Below are 19,207 nucleotides of genomic sequence, written 5' to 3' on the forward strand. Positions count from 1 at the left end.
TTACTTATTCAGTGTTGTACCAAACTGCTAAAATCATATTTTATAGAGTTAGAAAAAGTGATAACAAAATCCATGTGGGGGAACAAAAAGTCAAGAATTTCAACAGTAATGATATTACTTATTACTATTATTTACTATTATTATTATTTTCTACTATTATTATCATTATTTGTGGGGCAATGAGGATTAAGTGACTTGCCCAAGGTCACACAGCTAGTAAGTGTCAAGTGTTTGAGGCCAGATTTGGACTCAGGTCCTTCTGAATCCAGGGCCAGTGCTCTATCCCCTGCTCCATCTAGCTGCCCCCTATTGCTATTATTATTGTTGAGTCACTCAGGTGGCAAAGTTCACCGAGTGTTAGACTTTGAGTCAAAAAGACCTGAGTTCAAATCCCTCTCAGACACTTGCTTCCTGGATGACCTGGACAAGTCACTTAATCTCTTTCAGTCTCATTTTCCTTAACCATAAAATGAGGATAAGAATAGTACCTTACTTGGAAAATTATGAGCATCAAAGGGGATAACACATGTAAAATACTATGTAAATGTTATTATTATTATTAATAATTTTTATCATTACTATTATTGCCATCCAGAGGAGGAAAACTACAGTAGTGAAGGACCTCAGGTCCATGCCAAATGAGAAACACTGAAGGAACTGGAGTTTGCTAGCCTGGCTAAGTGGAGACTTCATTATGTCCAAGGATTATGAAAGGTCTCTGTGTGTTTGTTGATCTTGGCCAGGATTCAGAACTAGGAACAATGGAAAAGTGAGGGGTGAGGGGTGGTGGCTGAGGAGGAGAGGAGGGGAGGGGGGAAGGGTAGTGGTGTGTGGGGGTGGGGTGTTGGGGTTTCTAATTAGGCTTCAAGCCTTCATGGTTTTGTGACCTTGGCAAGTTATAATCTATCTACCTCAGTTTCCTCAATTATAAAATGGAGAAAATAATAACACCTAACTCCCAGGATTGGGGTGAGGAAGAAATGAGATCATATTTGTACATATTAATGCTAATAATAGCATTTACATGGTACCTTCAGGTTAGCAAAGCACTGTACATGTTATCTCATTGGATCCTAACAATAACCCTGTTTTTATTTCCATTTTATAGGAGATGGGGAAGAGGGAGGAGACAGATTTAGACTTCATGGAGATAAAAATAAAATCTTACAAATTAAAACTACTCAAGTACAATGGAATGCCATAGGCTTCTAGAAATGAGTTCCCTACCACTGAAGGTCTTCAGGCAAAGACTGCAAGGACAAATTTGCTAATTATTCTGTCTAGGGTACTGGTATTGGTTAGAAGCCATGGCCCTGAGGTCTCTTCCAACTTTGAGACTCTGAGATTCTGATTCCAAAGCAGTGGACCTGCGTTGGGGTTCTGACTGTCTCTGAGACTTGCAAAGGTTTTGAATTTCACTCCTCTGTTCTCTCCTTTCCCTCCAGCTGCTAACGGGAAATTACCCAGAGACAGGAGGATTATGGGAGCTATTTTTCAGCCAAAGCAAATCTAGCCTCTGGCCTCTGGGCCGAATGAGCAAGGTGCTAAGTAAACACCCAAAGCATAAATAGAGACTTTCCCTTTATTTCCCCATATTCTCCCTCCTCCTCTCACCCTTTCCCTTTTCATTTCAGAACCTTGGAATTTCCAGAGCAATACAGGAAGGCGATCCTTCTCCCAGATTCCTCCTCCACCTGGCTATAAATGAGAGTCCTCTCCTGTTTCCCCTTCCACTGAAGGAGACACCAGCAGTCACTGAGCTTCTTTTCCAAAAGGAAGGACCTTGAGGGGATGATGAGGGCCCAAAACTGGATATTGGTGTCTTTATTGCTGCTCTTGGAGTTTCTGGGTTCTAGGGTCCATGCCAGCAATCCAGGAATCGTGGCCAAGATCACCCAGAAGGGCCTGAATTATGGTAAGGAACTGGAGCATCTCATGGGGCTTCCCACATCTAATCTACAGGTAGCCCTGTTAATGGATGTGATAGGGTTGACATCAAGAAATCTGGGTTTTAGCCCCAGCTTTGCTACTTATTAGCTTGATTCATGATAGATTAAAGTAGGCCCCTTGCCTTCTCAGAACCTCAGTTTCTTCATCTGTAAAATGGGGGTTATAATATCTATCCCTAAAAGGTTGGTTAAGAAATAAAATGTAAATTTTTAGGGCCACTTCATGAGCAAATTATATGGGGAAGATGGTTCCAATCTCATTGACTGGACATGTGACATTGCTGTTAGTCCTCCTATTAGTCCTCCCAGGTAATTTAGTGTCTTAGCACAGTTAGGTAGTGCAATGGATAAAACATGGGGCTGTAGTTAGGAAGATCTGAGTTCAAATCTGGCCTCAAGCACTCAATAGCTGTGTGACCCTGGGGATAATAATAGCACTTAACTCTCAGAGTTGTTGTGAGGGTCTGATGAAATAACATTTGTAAAGCATGGAACACAGTGCCTGGAATGTAGTAGATTCTTTTTTTTGTTGTTTGTTTTGTTTTTTGGTTTTGGGGGGCAATGGGGTTTAAGTGACTTGCCCAGGGTCACACAGCTAGTAAGTATCAAGTGTCTGAGGCCGAATTTGAACTCAGGTCCTCCTGAATCCAGGGCTGGTGCTTTATCCACTGCGCCACCTAGCCGCCCCCGTAGTAGATTCTTCATAAATATTTGTTCCTCTCCTTTCCCTACTTAAGCCAGTGTACTTAGCTAGCACCTCAAGAAAGTAGCATGGGAAATTAGACTGAGAACTGACTCTGAAGGAAAAGGGCCTGGGTTTGAATCACAGTTCTGCTGCTCACTTGCTGTATTATCTTTAGTGGTTCCCTGGCTCTGTCTGTGGTCCTCAGTTTCCTCATCTGTAATGTGAGAAAGGTGGATCACATGACCTCTGAAGGACCTTCCAACTATAAATCTTATGGTCCTCGATTAGTCATTTCCTCATTTCTGTTTCTCCTTCTGTCAAATGAAGATTGATAATCAGTACACTGATATGTTGGGGTGGGAGGCAGGGAAGATTTTCTAAGAACTCAAGGGAAGCCATTTTGTCAAGTATAGATTACTGGATGGATAAAGGGAGATAACATGTAAAACACTTTGCAGACCTGAAGGGCTATATAAATCCTAGTTATTCTCATTAACTGCTCTGTGATGGAAGCTAACCAGAGGGATAGAAAGTCCAGGTTTAATCCTCCCAGAGACTGTTGTTGAAATAAAGAAATGACTAGGGGAAGGGAGAGAAAAAGAGAAGCATCAGGAGAGAAAGACATACAGAGAAAAGGAGAAGATGGAGGAAAAGGAGGATGACAAAGAGAAGGAAGAAGAGGAGGAGGAGGAAAAGGACAAAGAGGAGGAGGAGACAGCATCCTAAGGCAGCAGTTGGGCAACATCCCCAGCAATGACCTCATTCCTCCCAATTGCTAGCTAGCAATTTGTCTTTCCCAACTTAGAACACAGACTCTCAGAGATTGAAGGGACTTTAGAAATCTTCATAGTCTAATTGCCTCATTTTATAGAAGAGGAACCTTGGAGAGGGGAAGAGATTTGTCCAAAGTCACACATTGAGTTGGTGTCAGAGGTAGGATTAGAACCCAGATTCTCTGACTTCTAGTTCTCAATTCTAAGTGGATGTGAATTTAGATTGTCAGAAGTACAGGATACTTTGGACTATAGCTTTAGGATACAAAATGGGTGGGGGTTGAGCAAGGAAGGTAGTTAAATATTAGCCTCATTGGACATCAATCCCAATGGTGGAGGATAGGATGAAATTGGCTCAACAATCAGTTAGGGCAGAGCTGGCCACAGAGGTCCCCTCCCTCCTACCGCCATCATGGATTGACCTCAGCCTTTTTCTTCTCTCCTATCCCTTCTTCTTCCTGATGGGAGGCAGCACGTCCTTGTTTTCAGGATGGATAAAATGAGTGGGTTCCTTGCTCAGAATCATCTTAAAGCACTATGTAAAAATGAAGTATTATTATTGTTACAACAGCAGTCACAATGGCTCACATTTCTATGGTCTTTACAGTTTTCCAAATGTGAGGAAGGTAATATATCATTATTTAATCCTATTTTTAAAGATGGAAAAAAATGAGACATAGAGAAGTCAAGTCTACATAACTAGTTAACATCAGAGCATGGACTAGAACCCTGGTTTCCTGACCCTTAGGCCTCTGCTGTTTTCATTACTAGATATTTACCCTGATAGAATGTAAGCACCTTGAGAACAAGAACTGTTGTGTTTTTGTCTTTCTATCTCTAGTACCTAGCACAGTTTCTGGCACAAGTAGGCACTTCATAAATGTTTGTTGATAGCTGGTTGATTTAAAATGTCTTATTTATCTCCTCAGACCCTATTCTCAACTCTAGGGCAAATCTGAATTGAATCCTCAAGTTTAATACAATATAATAATGTTTATTTAGTGCTTACTATGAACAAAATATTATGCCAGATGCTGGGGATACAAACACAGAAGAGAAATAGTCCCTGCCCCCAAGGAGCTTACATTCTACTGGAAGGAAACCACATAGACATACATAATAAAACACAAAACAAATATGAGGTAATTTCCCTGGGGGGAGGGGGCTCCGTCTGTCTGTCTATCTAGACTAGGGCTAAATATATCCAGTCCTATGTAATATATGTTTATATAATATTATATACATATACATATATGTATACATATACATACATATACACATAAATCCCTATCCTAATTTCTCTCTGGATAATATTATATACATATATATATATATATATATATATACACACATCTATCTATCTACAAACACTTTTATATATACATATATACACACACACACACAAACACACATATATAATCTCCAACTCTAGTCTTTAAGTCTTTCTCCCAAACCTTTGGGTTACTATTCAAGATACCACCATACTTCTAGTTACCTGGGTCTGTAACCTCCTTGCTCTCCCACATCCTACTTAACTAATCAGATAACCAAGCTCCACACCATGCCAAATATGCCCCATTCCCTCCACTCTGGTAATCACTATGCTCATTTAGATCCTCATCACCTCTTGCGGAGACTCTTATAGTAGCCTCCTAATTGGCCTTCCTACCTCAAATCTGCCCTGATACCAAACCATCCTGCACATAGCTGCTAAAGTGGTTTACCTAAAGCTCACTTAGGTTCAAGGATGTCACTTAGACACACAAACACACACACACAACACACAGATATATACAAACACCCTTACAGATACACGCACACACATACCCTTACTCAATAAACTCCAATGGCTCTCTATTACCTCTGTTTGGCACTTATAGTTCTTCACTACTCCCCTCTACCCACCCTCCTCCTATACCATTTAACTCTTTGTCTCTGCAGCTGGTGTTGAGGGAGTGGCCACCTTGGAAAGCGAACTGATGACAATCACTCTGCCTGATTTCAAAGGAGATTTTAAGATTAAACATTTTGGAAATGGGGAGTATCATTTCAAGAGGTGAGGTGGGAAGCTCAGAACCTAGTTACAAGTACAGACTTGTGGGAGTGGTATTGGATAGCCATAAGAAGTTGTGGGAAGAGAGAGAACTAAAGATCCCACCCTATTGGGGCAGGAGCTCTCTAGAATCACTGTTTGAATATAGGGTTCAGGAGAAGCTTTAGAAACATGCTTATCTTTCCAGGGTAGCTAATTCCCAACTCAGCTGGGGCAGCTAGCTGGCCTGGTGGATAGAACACTGGCCCTGTAGTCAGGAGCAGCCGAGTTCAAATATGGCCTCAGACACTTGACGCTTACTAGCTGTGTGACCCTGGGCAAGTCACGTAACCCTGATTGCCTCAAACATCTGGGGTCATCTCCAGTCATCCTGATTTATATCTTACCACTGGACCTTGATGGTTCTGGAGGAGAGAATGAAGTTGGTGACTTTGTATAGCTTTGCCTCACTTAAATTCAATTCGCTGCAAGTCATGACATTACCTCCCAATCTCATGATCCTCTTTAAGAACAAAAGACAACTACACATGCATAACTTATATTGAACTGCTTGAAAACTTAAGAGGGGGTGGGGAGGGAGGGAGGAAAAGAATGTGGAGCACAAAGTTTTAAAAATTGATGTTAAAATTTGTTTTTACATGTAATTTGGGAAAATTAAAATTCTAAAAAAAAAAAAAAAAAGGAAAGAAAAATAGAACAAAGGACAAATGACAACAATTCCCAACTCAGGGAGGTTGGAGTCTGGAAAGCAATGTCATCCTTAGTCACCTGCCCTCATTTTGGGAAATCCTACTGGTGGCAGGAGAGAGATTTAGAGGAGCCAGATAATGAAGGGTAAGAAGAATGTAAAAAAATGAATAAAGGAGTTTTATAAAAAAATTATTCAGCTCATATGCCTCCTCCCAATTATAGGTCCAGCATCCCCAGAGTTAATGAAATGGAACTATTCCCTTTTCCTTTTATTTGAGAGGACTATGATCTTAAGGGAAGTTCTTTAGTATTAGAGTGCTATAGGAATGTGAACTGTTCTCATTGTTGTTATGAGTTATTTTCTTGTTTCTTCCTATTAAGAGATGTTCATTCTGAGCTGATTTCAAAGAGATAACAGTAGAAGCAAGGGAAGGGAAAATGAAGTCCATGAGAGGTGCTTAGGTAATAGAGTTGAGGGTCAGCATTGACCAGGCATTGACCTTGGATTCAGTTGACCTGGGCTCAAGTCCTGGCTCAGACACTTGTCATTTCCCATCACCTAGCCTCACTTTCCTCATTGGTTAAATGGGAAGCATCATCCTAATAGCAGCTAAGAGAGAGTTAATTTCATAAACTTTAAAGCTCTAAAAATGTTTGAGCTATTAACATGCTGTGCAGATATTAACAACAACTGAGGCTCTGTAATCCCTTAAGGAAAGCCCTTTAAGGAAGAAGACCACCAGAATGAGCCTCCAGAGACTAAATCAGGATCCTGATATCCCTGCTCCAGTCCCCACACCTAGGTGCCTTGGTTTACCCTTGTTTTTCTTTTTTAGTCTTAGGATAAAAAGTGTTGAGCTAAAGAACTCCAAACTGGATCTGGTGCCTGGTGAAGGCCTAAAGGCATCTATCTCCAATGCCTTTATCCACGTGAATGGCGATTGGAAAGCGCGCAAGTCTTTTGTGTAAGTCGGGTGTTGTTGCAAGCTTCTAGTTCCACAGTGGCTTTCCTATTATTCGAGTGACCTTGTCTTTCTTCTCTGAGGTGAGGATTCACAATCACAGAATTCTAAGATGATAAGGACCTTAGAAAATAGAACAGAGAATATTAGAGTTGGAAGGGATCTAAGAACAGAATGTCAGAACTGAGAGTGACCTCTGAGCTCATCTAGTCCAGTCCCCACATTTTACAGATAAGGAAACAGTGCAAAAAAATCTCCAAGGTTACACAGCTCAATAGTTGCAGAGCATGGCCCAGAATCCTGGACTTTCAACTTTACAGCACCATTCTAATTCATCTTCTCAGGATGGAGGAAGAAGCAAAGAGAATATCATATGAGCACTTGGCATGGGCCCAGCTCTGAAAATGCTCAGGCTCACCCTCATTTCCTGGGATTGATACTTCCTGAGCAGAACCCATCGTGACTGATGGGATATTATGGATACAGGGCCCCAGGTTCCAGCTAGGGCTGACCCACCGTAAAGCCATAAAATTGATCTTAAGCATGTCCTTTTCTCTTCCATCTTATTTTCTTCTCGGCCCTGGAATTTACTGACTCTTTGCCTTTCATCACTCTAGGTCTTTGTTTCAGGCCTGGCATCTTGATGCTTCTCCTTAGACCCTCCCAATATTCATTAACAGAGTTGATCTAAGTCACCAACTCACCCTTTCTATGCCTACAAGACCAGTTCTCTCCCTCTCTTTCCCTCACCCCCTTCCCTTCTGCCCCTGGCTCTTCTAAGCCAAGTAAGAAATGGAAAGGATTTATGGCATGCTGATGAGGTAGGGAAGCTTGTGGAGCCCCTAGATTTTATGATAACCATATTTTCTGGAACAAAAATTGGGAAACACAGTCTGACAAAGAATCTTTCTATAGTAATTAATAATTAAGAACTCTTGTCTGGGGCAGCTAGATGGCGCAGTGGATAGAGCACTGGCCCTGGAGTCAGGAGTACCTGAGTTCAAATCTGGCCTCAGACACTTAATACTTACTAGCTGTGTGACCCTGCGCAAGTCACTTAACCCCAATTGCCTCACTAAAAAAAAAAAGAAAAGAAAAAAAAGAACTCTTGTCCCCTCAGCCAAATTTGTCTTGGAGGGGCAGAGAATGGGGAAGAGAAGAAGCCTTAAAACACCCTAGGGCCAGCATGCCCTACCACCATTGATGTTGCCAGGGTGCAGGTGCACTGGCATGGCAATGGGGAAAGGTGTTCCTGGAAGACAGACATGGTGGTTGAACCCTTAGGGTTATTGAAGTTGGGGCTGGTGGTCCAGGACAAAACATGGGGTAGTGCATGCTTATTTATCAGTCATCATTTTACTTCCTGGCATGGCTATATCATGCAGAAGTATGTCCTCTCTCTTTGATCATGCCCTAATCATCAAAGTGCCAATGGATCCATTGTAATGATGTCCCTGGCAATATTTCAAGATGGCATGATACCATTGCAATGGGCCCTCCCCCTACTAATGAAGATACTAATCCCTCTATATTTAAAAATATTCCCATGGTATCCAAACTGGCAGTGAACATCTCCAAACTTAACCTGACTCTCAAATGATGGGCTTGCACTCAAAGTTTTTCCAGCTTGATAGGTCCTGCACTTGGCCAGTATGGCCTTTGAAAACCCAGGGGTCATTTTCATGGCCTGCAGAATTTAGCGGAATTTTGCCATGAAAAGGAATTTTCTTTTCTTGAGCAATTCTCAAAACAAACCATTCCTGGTTCAAATCATTAGTTCTCCTTTTTTTTTCCTACTAGGAGAGTAAGCGGTTCCTTCGATCTAAAAGTTAAAGATATTTCCATTTCAGTATCTCTGAGATTGGGCAGTGATAGTTCTGGGAGACCCACAGCCACCAACAAAAAATGTAGCAGCCACATTGCTGATGTTGATCTTGACATTTCTGGAAAAATTGGGTAGGTAACTCTCGATTGTCTAGAATCATACTTTGCGCCTATCTCCCTCATAATTCTGTCCCTAAAGGGGGCACAAAGATCAGCTGTGATTGTCCTCTATGATGTTGGGGGCTAAGATATTAGACAATAGTCAGAATCCAAAAAAGGTCTTGAAAGGGTTGAAGATTGAACCAATTTTAATATGGTAAAACAGAGATAAATGTAAAGTATTAAACTTGGGTTCAAAAAATCAACCTCATATGTACAAGACAGAAATAGCATAGCTAGACTGTATGTCTCTGAAAAGGGTCTAGAGTTTTTGACAGGCTAGAAGCTCAACAGGCCAAGAAAGTGAATTGATTGCCTTAACAGAGGCGGAGTTTTGGGGGATGGTAGCCCCTTTGTACTTTGCCATAGTCAGATTACATCTGGAGGACGATACTCTGTTCTGAGCATGCCATTTTAGGAATGTTGTTAAGCTGAAATGGAGGGCAGCCAGGATAATGAAGTTGCAAGGAGGCAATTTGAGATTTAGTGTCTGGAAAAAAAACCTTCTGAGAGCTGTCTAAGAGTGGACTAGCTCCCTTGTGAGGTGCTAGATTCTCCCCTCACTGGAGGTACTCACCCAAAGGCCAGATGACCATTTGTTGAATGTGTTCAAGAGGGGGTTCTTGTTCAGGTATGGGCTGTCCGAGCTGACTGAGTCAGTATTGTGCTCCTTGAAGGTTCATGGCAGTTGGGTCAGCGAGCAAGCAATCTGCAGATTTACATCACACTTCACAAACCAAGAAACTGAGAATGAATTTTTCTAGTGGAAAGAATGCTAGATTTGGAGTCAGAGGATCTGGGTTAGAATCCTATTGTTGCTGCCACTTAATGCCCAGGTGAATCTTCCCCCTGTATGATACTTCCCTCAGTTTCCTCCTGAGTAAAAGGAGGTTGGACGAGATGATCTCTAAGATCACTGCTGTCTTTAAATCCTACGTGGATCCATAGTATCAGGCCAGATACCTTTGTTAATCTATGAAGTTCCTGTCTGGGCCAGGATTGGGATCTCACAGTCACTTTGGACTTTTCTAGGGAAATGTCATTTAGGAGATTTTCAGGGTCAGAAAGGTCTGTCTCTGGCCTGTATTCTCTAATTTTTAGGGCCTTTTATTATCCTATCCCAAAGCCTACCCCTCCCCTTCTTCCTGGTCCCCAGGTGTTAAATCCTAATTCAGCTGCCACTGCTATGTAATGTAGGGCATGCTGAATAAATGTGCTGGTTCTATTTGAACTGCTGGATGCCTCCCCAAGTACTCGTCACATTTGGGAAAACCCCTTTGGATGCCATTCCCCTTCAGACAGGGCTTGGTCACAGCTAGGGGATGGTTTGGGGTTTTCCCCCCTCATACCCAGGCTAGCTTTATTCATGATAGGCCTTTCTGGTCTCTGATTGACTTGGTGTCCTTGTGTTTGTTTATCTCTCCAGGTGGCTGCTGAACCTCTTCCAAAAACAAATTGAGTCCAAGTTCAGAAGAATTTTGGAAGATAAGGTAACAGGAAGTGGGAGCTCTGGAGCACAATTAGGCTCTTCGTGGCAATTACAAAACTGTACCCCAGGGCACAATAATTACAAATGACTGCTAGGATTCCTTCCTGCTATCTCCCTTACTGCCTCTTGGAAACAGTTAGCGGTTATGTAGTTAGTGCTTTAAGGTTTGCAATGTGCCTCACAACAGTGTTGGGAGGTAGATGTTTCCCCCCCAATTTACAGTTGGGGAAACTAAGGCAGAGGAGAAGTGACTTGCCCAGAGTCACAAAGTTTCTGAGGTAGCATTTGAATGCAGATCTTTCTGACTCTAGGCCCAACATTCTATCTACTGAGCCACCTATTAATGTTGCTGATGTGGTGGAAAGAACACAGGACAGCACTGGGCTGAAGTTCCACCCATACCATGAGTTGTTTATGAGTGTGGGCAAGTCACTTTCTTTCTCTTGGCTGCAGTTTGTTCATCTGCCAAATAGGAATAATGATTCCCATACTGCCTCCTTTGCAGCCTTCTTCAAAGGAGAACCCTGGGGCAGCTAGGTGGCACAGTGGATAAAGTACCGGCCCTGGACTCAGGAGGACCTGAGTTCAAATCCGGCCTCAGACACTTGACACTTACTACCTGTGTGACCCTGGGCAAGTCACTTAACCCCAATTGCCTCACCAAAAAACCAAAAAAATACAAAAACAAAGGAGAACCCTTTGCAAGCTTTAAATGGCTAAATAAAATATACATTATTATCATTCCCTCTGAACCTCACTTTCCTCTCCTATAAAATGGGAATAATTATGCTTATACTACCTATCTCCCAGCATAATTTATAATCTCAAAGTGCTATAGAAATGGGAGCTGTTACCCTCTTTGTTCCTCTGTAGCCTAGGTCATTTATAGGAAGGAGTTGGAATCCCTCCCCATTGTCACACTGCTAAGACTTCCCTAGTAGAGTAAACCATGTAAAGTCAACATTTCATCAAGTGCCTACTATTGTGCCCGATGGGCTTCTAGGTGATGTAGTGGATACAGTGCCAGGCCTGCAGTGGGGAAGACTTCTCTTCCTGAGTCCAAATCTAGCCTCAGACACTTATTAGCTGTCTGACTCTGGGCAAGTCCCCTAACCCTCTTTGCCTCAGTTTTCTCAGCTATAAAATGAACTGGAGAAGGAAATGGCAAACTGCTCCAGTATCTCTGACAAGAAAACCCCAAAAGGGGGCAAGAAGTCAAACTTGCCTGAAACAACCACACAACAAGATGTTCCAGGCCCCGGTGTGAAGAAAGGCAAGGACAATGCCTGCTCTCAAGTAGCTTCCAATCTAGTGGGAGAGACAGTGTACAGACAATCAGGGACAAACAAGATAGAAACAAGATAAATAGGAGATAATTCGCATGAAGGGGGCTGGGAAAGGCTTCTTACAGAAGGAGGGATTTTGGCTGGGACTTGAAGGAAGCCAGGAGGCAGCATTAAGGAGGGAGAGAATTCTAGGTTTGTAAAACATCTTACAAATACTATTTCATTTTATCCTCACAACAACCTTTAGAAGTAGATGTTATTATTATCCTCTTTATAGATAAGGAGACAGAAGCAGTCAGAAGTGAAGTGACTTGACCAGGATCACACAATTAATAAATATGCCCAAAGTTGGATTTGAACTCAGGTCTTCCTGACTCCAAGTACAGAACTGTATCCATGGGGCCACCTGCCTGCTTCTGTTTTACCGTAAGACAATGCCCTTTATGATGTGGTTTCCAGGAACACACTGTGTTGAAAAAGCAGGGACTCTTTGTCTTACTGACCCAAGTAAAAAGTAAATATTTACCCAAGTAAAGGTAAATACTTTGGGATGACCTAAATAGTGTTCAGGAAGGGAGGGCAAAGTGCCAAGGTCATAGAATCTCAGTCTAAGTGCTGGAAGGGACCTTGGTTACCATCTTGTCTGAGCCTTCACTTCACAGATGAAAAGACTTGCCCAATGGTTAAATGACTTGCCCAAAGTTGTCCAGGGAGCAAATGTCACAGGTGGGGTTTGAATCTAGATCTCCTGACACCAAAGTCAGTGCTCTTTCCACTGTGCCATTATGATGTGTCTTGAGAATGCTGATGACCTTTGAACTCCCTTCTCCCATAGTTGTCACATGCTCTCCTCTCCACTGCTGCTTCTTGGTAAAGGACAGAGATGGACATTGATATGAGTAGGCTCAGGCTAGAATTCTTTATGCCATCAACTGAGGTACTGAAGGCCAATACTTCAGTCACTGTATCTCAACATTGCTCTAAGAAAATAGCCACAATTAAAAAAAAATGAATGTTAATGATTGTACATGTATAACCTATACTAGATTGCTTGCCATCTTGGGGAGGGGAAAGGAGAGGGTGGGAAGAAAAATATGGAACTCAAAATTTTATAAAAAATGAATTTGAAAACTACCTTTAAATGTAGGAAAAATAAAATACTATTTAGAAATGAATGTTAAAAATTATCTTTACATGTAATTGGGGAAAAATACTATTTTACAAAAGAAAGAAAATACCATTAGGGAGGGCAAAGGGCTGAAAGGGATGGATCAGAGTTGTAGAAAAAATTCTGCAAAGGGAGTAAAAAGACCTGAATTCCAGTCCCACTTATAGAGATAACATGCTATGTGAATGTAGGCAAATTACTTTCCCTCTCTGGGCCTCAATTACCTCATTTGTAAAGTGAGAGAGTTGAACTAGATCCTCTCAAAGATCCCTTCAGGTTCTAGCCATCTCTGGCTCTATGATTGAACCTGGATCTGTGATTTCATTGTTATACGAAATTCCCAGATGATGAAAGTCCCTTCTCTGCAATTCATACTAGAGCACTGAGAAGTTGAACAATTTACCCAGGGTCACACAGTCAATATGTGTCAAGGGTAGACCTTGAAGCTGGGTCATATTGCTCCCAGGACAGTTCTCTACATGCTTCCCCACACCTACTCCTGACTCTGTAACTGATTTTACTTTCCTTAGATCTGCGAGATAGTCAAGAAGTCAGTTGCCTCATACCTTCAACCCTATCTTCAGACTCTCCCAGGTATGGATCCCACTTGGTTCCATGGACCATTTTCATACTGTGTGAGAAGTGAAAGCTATGGTGCCAGGCTCCAAGTTATCCATGTCATTGGAGGTTGGGGTACAGATGAGACAAACCATGAAAGATACCAAATTTCCATTGGAATGGATTTTGGAATTAAATCACATCAGATTTCTCTTCCTATTTAAGTTTGGCTTAAATAATGAGTTCAATTCTCCTGCTCAGTGATTAGACTCATTGATTATAATATCTCTTGTAAACCTGTGCAGGAAGGGACGTCCCTACAAAGGCTTATTCTATGTCATAGGATTCAGGACTCTATGATAGAGATAAGAATTGGACCTGCAATTTCAGTGGTATAGGGGACTTCTGAATGGAAAACCTCCCTCTACCAGTGCAAGCCAGCACCTTCTCTGAAGCTTAGGGTCTCAGAGAGTTGCCCAGGTCACTGGGAGGTTAAGTGACTTGTTTGGAGTCACCTGGCCAGTATTTGTAAGAGGTGATTCACCCTAGACTTTCCTGGCTTCAAGATCAGATCTCTCTCAATTACTCTATGTTTATTCACTGTGCATTTATAAATATTCACACAGTTTAAAAGAAAAAGGAAAAAAAAAACAGTTTGGCAAAATCGACTGGAACACCGGCCATGTTTGACAGCATATGCAATATTCCACACCCATAGTCCCCTATCACTTCATTGAAAGGAAGGAAGGGCATGTCCTCAACTCTGGTAGAGAGGTCATTCCCCCAAGATGAGTCAGAAAAGGCTTCAAGGAGGATTTAGTGCTTAGCTAGACCTAACCAGAAGCAGTCAGTGGAGACTCTTCTCTATCATGTGGCTTCAGACAGACCATGACATCTTGAGCATCTACGCCTGGAGGAGCAGGTATATTGTGGTGCCAAGACTGATTACAAATCTATCTACAACGCCATAAAGTTTCCAGGGATATAGAATTGTGGGGAGGTTAGAATGTTGATGATGCGTTGGCCACTTTTGGCCCAACAGGGATCATCTAAGTTCTGGGTGGGACTTGTGGCACCCACAGGTCAGATACAACAGCCTAGAATGTTGGGAGTAAGAGGTAGGTCCTAACTATGTTTCTCTTTCTTGGTTTCTAGTCACAGCCAAGATTGACCAAATTGCCGTCATGGATTATACCCTAGTTGGGCCACCGGAGGCCACACCTCACAGCTTGGACACTCCCTTTAAGGTGAGGAACCTCTTTCAGTGGACTTTGAGTAACTAACATGATAGGGGAATCCTCATAAAGATTGGACTCATCCTCCTCAAAGAGCATGGCTAGGGAAATTACATTGGTCCTACACTCCTAGTTGCCAGGCTGCCTGGCTATCCATCCCTCAGTTTGAATCATTGACTGAGGACTTGTAGTATACAGAGTCTGGAACTAGGCAATTTAAGGGGAGACTTGAGACATGGTCTTTCTGCCTCCCCTTCTATCCTTTTCCAGATCCCTCTATTATTCCCCACTTTCTTTGTGAAAAAATAATTTTATTGGTGCTTTTTTTTCACATCTGAATTCAGAATCCACAGTTCTTTTTTCTGGATATGGAGAACATTTTTCATCATGCGTTCTTTGGAATTGTCTTGGGTCATTGCACTGCTGAGAAGAGCCAAGTCTATCACAGTTAATCATCACACAATATTGCTGTTACTGTGTACAATGTTCTCCTGGTTCTGCTCACTTCACTCAGCATCAGTCAACTTAAGTCTTTCCAAGTTTTTCTGAAATCTGGCTGCTCACCATTTCTTTTTTTTCCTTCACCATTTCTTACAGCAAAATAGTATTCCATTACATTCATATACCACAACTTGTTCAGCCATTCCCCAATTGATGGGCATCCTCTTGATTTCCAGTTCTTTGCCACCACAAAGAGAGCTACAGATCTAATAGTGGTATTACTGGGTCAAAGGGTTTGCACAGCAAGATACCAATTTATATATTGATTTAACAAAATTACAATAGAAAGAGAAATCACTCTGAAGTCAGAGGCTCAGGATTCAGATTCTCCCTCTGATACTTACTAGTTGTATGACCTTGGACAAAATACTTCACCTTCCTTAGTATGTTTCTTGATCTGTAAAATGAAGGCTGCAGAGTAGACTACCTCTGGGGTCTCTTCTAGTTCAAAATCTATGATCCCACACTAAATATAAAGTCTTTAACTTCACATTTAAGGTCCTCTGCAATTTAAACACAATCTGACACTCCAGCCTAATTTTATGTTATTCCCTTTAATGCATTCTACACTTTAGCCAAACTGGATTCTTATTGTCCAAACTTAATGTCTCATTTTCTCCCCCCACATATTTCCATAAGCCATCCTTTCTACTTGTAATGCCTTCCCTCTTTTATTATTGCTGTTCTGAATTCATAGCCTCTTCCTTAAAATGCTCAGGCAGGGGCAGCTATGTGGCGCAGTGGATAGAGCACTGGCCCTGGATTCAGGAGAACCTGAGTTCAAATCCAGACTCAGACACTTAACAATTACTAACTGTGTGACCCTAGGCAAGTCACTTAACCCCAATTGCCTCACCAAAGGAAAAAAAAAAGAATGATGAAGATGGGATTCAGGATTTGGGTATGAGTTGGACTAGGCAACTTCTGAGGACATTCTATCCTTAGGTATTCTCCACCCTGGGAGACTCTATCTCTCATCAGGTTTGCCCCAAGTCATATCAGAACCTTTGAGGTGTAGAGCCACCCTAGGAGTCCAGAGACCTGAAAGTAAGGAAGACTTCCTTAAGTGCTCACTGACTAATTCTGTGGTCAGGGGACCAGAGAAGATCAAGATCCTTGGTTGCCTCTCAGACATCATTTGTAACCCCAGGATCTTCCTATCTTCAAGTTCTGAGAAGCCAAGGTATGGAGGAAATGGCCCTGGATGTGATGTCACAGGACTTTGGTTCCACCCTAGCTTCAGAACTTACTAGCTATGTGATAAGCAAGGCAATTAGCTTCTGTTGGCCTCAGTTTTCTCATTTGTAAAAGATGCTGTAAGAATTCTATTGTTACTTACTTCATAGGGTTATTGTCAAGAAAAGACTTTATAATTCTCAAAGCACTATATAAATGAGTTGTTTTCCAGGCAGATGTGAACTTGTGAGTATGAAAAAGTATCTACCTGTGTGCTATCACTAGGCATATAATGATCTCCAGGGATGGTTGCATTCATTCAGGACATATTAATAATAATAATAACTCACATTTCTGTAGCATTTTAAGGTTTATGAAATATTTTCCTCACTGTAACACAGTGAAGTGGACAGTTCAAATTTTATTTTCTAGAAGTGAAAACAGATTCTGAGACAGCAATACTATACTTTAGTATAAAGGAATGAGTCTCTAATGGTTAGAGTTCTAGGCCACTGAGGAAGGAGATTCTGAGGTATGGAGAGTTTGGAAGTCCCTTGAGGTAAACCTTCACCTTTATACTGTCTATACTGTGACCCTGGAAAGCTAATCCCTGGGCTTGTTTTGGGTACATTGTGTTTTCAGATGAGAGTCCTTGGCTAATGATATTTCTCTGTCTTTGCAGGGTAAGTTTTTCAGTCAAAGTCATCGCTCTCCTGTTCCATTTGAACCTCGTGCCATGAACCTCCCTGAAGACCTTGACCTCATGGTTTACTTTGGAATTTCTGATAGCGTCTTCAATGGAGCCAGCCAAGTTTACTGGGCAGCAGGCACTATGAACTACACCATAACAGATGACATGGTAAGGAAGGAGGTTTGGAGGAAGTGACCCCTGGGGTCAGAAGGTACAACCATAGCTTGATTATAATAGGACTTAAGTCCCACTATACCTCCAACAGGACCAGAGAACATCAATTTCATAGAATCCATAGAATCAGAGATTTGGAAGAAATAAAGATAGCTAGGACACTGACTCTGAAGAACCATACATTCTTAGTTTTGGGGTTTTCCCCCGTCATCAGGAATTTATTTTTTCTACCTCCTACCTGTCCCACCTTTCAACTCAAAGGAAATAGAGTCTTATGAACAACAAAAACAAAGCTATGTCTCAGTCTGTATCTTGAGTCTATCCTTCTGAGCCAGAAGGTGCCTAGCATTTTGCCTCAATGGTCCTCTGGAATCATGGCTAGCCTTTGTCCTTAAGTCTTTCAAAATTGCTCATTTTTACAAGCTTAATGTTATGGTGTAAATTATTCAAGGAGTTTACAGTTTAAGAGGGAAGGGAAAGTACAAAAATCAGTGCATTTGGTCAATAAACATTTATTAAGCTCTTATTATGAGGCATTGTCCTAAGTGCCAGAGAGACAGAGAAAGGCAAAAACAGTCCCTGCCCATGGAGGGCTCATGTTCGAATTGGGGAAGACAACAAGCAAACAACTATGTCCATGTGAGATTAAGTAACAGTGACCCTCCTCAGTGCCTGGAGACTGGGTATTTTCATTTTATCCCTTCCCCAAGGTTCTCTGGCACTCTTAAAAGTACTGAGGGAATCTAATCTCTCTATTGATAGTGTTTCACTTTTAGGAGTTTACCACATTCCCTGTTCCATTTCACTTTTACAAGGGAATATTTACTTCAAAAGTATAATAAAAACAAATATATAAATACCCCCTCCAACGTGTCTTGCACCACCTCAGTCTCTGGGCAGGGATAGGGGGATTAGGTTCAAAGTTTAACTCAGTTCCTACATAGCTTAATCCCACTACATTCCAAGTCCAAAGCCTTCGTTGAGCCCGAGTCCCAGTAAGCCTGGCTTCCCAGGCTTCCTTGCTGGGCCACTTGTAATACTTAGCTAGGAATTCTGTCTCCAAGGTCACCATGACTTGAGGACAGAGCCAGGAACTCCATTGCCTGCAGCTAGAACTGAAAAGGACAAATTAAACTAAAGAAAACCTGTTTCTCAGGACCACATGACTTCAAAGGGGGAAAAGGTAACTTTTCCCCGCCTCATCCAGGTTAATCAGTGGTTCCTATGCTGGGGGTGAACAGCACCTTTACTCCTCATTCCCCGGCTATCACAGTAACACTTGCTGCTTGGGGAGAGAGAGGTAGGCTGCTCACCCATGTCAGCACATTCTCCTTCTGCTCCTTCCAACCCCTTTCTGCTCTAGCCAACTGACAGTCTCTGCTTGACCCCTTCTTATCAGGAGTGCTCTGAATTCTCCCCCAGTTCTAAATTTTATTATGTATCTTTTGATCCAGATCCCACCCAATTTTCACATCCGACTGATCACATCCTCCTTCCGAGCTCTGGTCCCTCAGGTAAGGCCCTGCTCTCCTAGCTTTCAGAAGGAATAAGAAAAACTCCTGTAGTCTCAAAGCAATTACATTTCCTTACAAACCTTTAGTGGTCCAAGAAACTCTAAGAAAGTCCTTTAGATTCCTTCGGTACAGTCATTTTACAATCATGTCTGACTCTTCGTGACCCCATTTGGGGTCTGTTTGGCAAAGATACTGGAGTGGTTTGCCAATTTCTTCTCTAGCTCATTTTACTCATGAGGAAACTGGGGCAAACAGGGTTAAGTGACTTGTCCAGGATCACACAACTAGTAAGTGTCTGAGGCCAGATTTGAAATCAGGAA

The 19,207-nt window shown here is 42.0% G+C and overlaps 1 protein-coding gene across 1 annotated transcript in view; it reads left to right on the forward strand.

Moving 5' to 3' along the window:
- Positions 1 to 1,586: 1,586 nt before the first annotated feature.
- The window catches only part of LOC122742374 (lipopolysaccharide-binding protein-like), a 29,880-nt gene continuing 12,259 nt past the window's right edge, over positions 1,587 to 19,207 (forward strand). The window contains exons 1-9 of the mRNA XM_043986590.1: positions 1,587 to 1,915; positions 5,349 to 5,463; positions 6,987 to 7,115; positions 8,913 to 9,068; positions 10,522 to 10,585; positions 13,569 to 13,632; positions 14,752 to 14,843; positions 17,191 to 17,367; positions 18,828 to 18,887. Of these exons, the coding sequence (XP_043842525.1) occupies positions 1,792 to 1,915; positions 5,349 to 5,463; positions 6,987 to 7,115; positions 8,913 to 9,068; positions 10,522 to 10,585; positions 13,569 to 13,632; positions 14,752 to 14,843; positions 17,191 to 17,367; positions 18,828 to 18,887 (981 nt within the window). The 5' untranslated portion in view covers positions 1,587 to 1,791. The remainder of the gene's footprint in view (positions 1,916 to 5,348; positions 5,464 to 6,986; positions 7,116 to 8,912; positions 9,069 to 10,521; positions 10,586 to 13,568; positions 13,633 to 14,751; positions 14,844 to 17,190; positions 17,368 to 18,827; positions 18,888 to 19,207) is intronic.

The sequence above is a fragment of the Dromiciops gliroides genome, chromosome 2 (genome assembly GCF_019393635.1).
Source record: "Dromiciops gliroides isolate mDroGli1 chromosome 2, mDroGli1.pri, whole genome shotgun sequence".
NCBI lineage: Eukaryota > Metazoa > Chordata > Mammalia > Microbiotheria > Microbiotheriidae > Dromiciops > Dromiciops gliroides.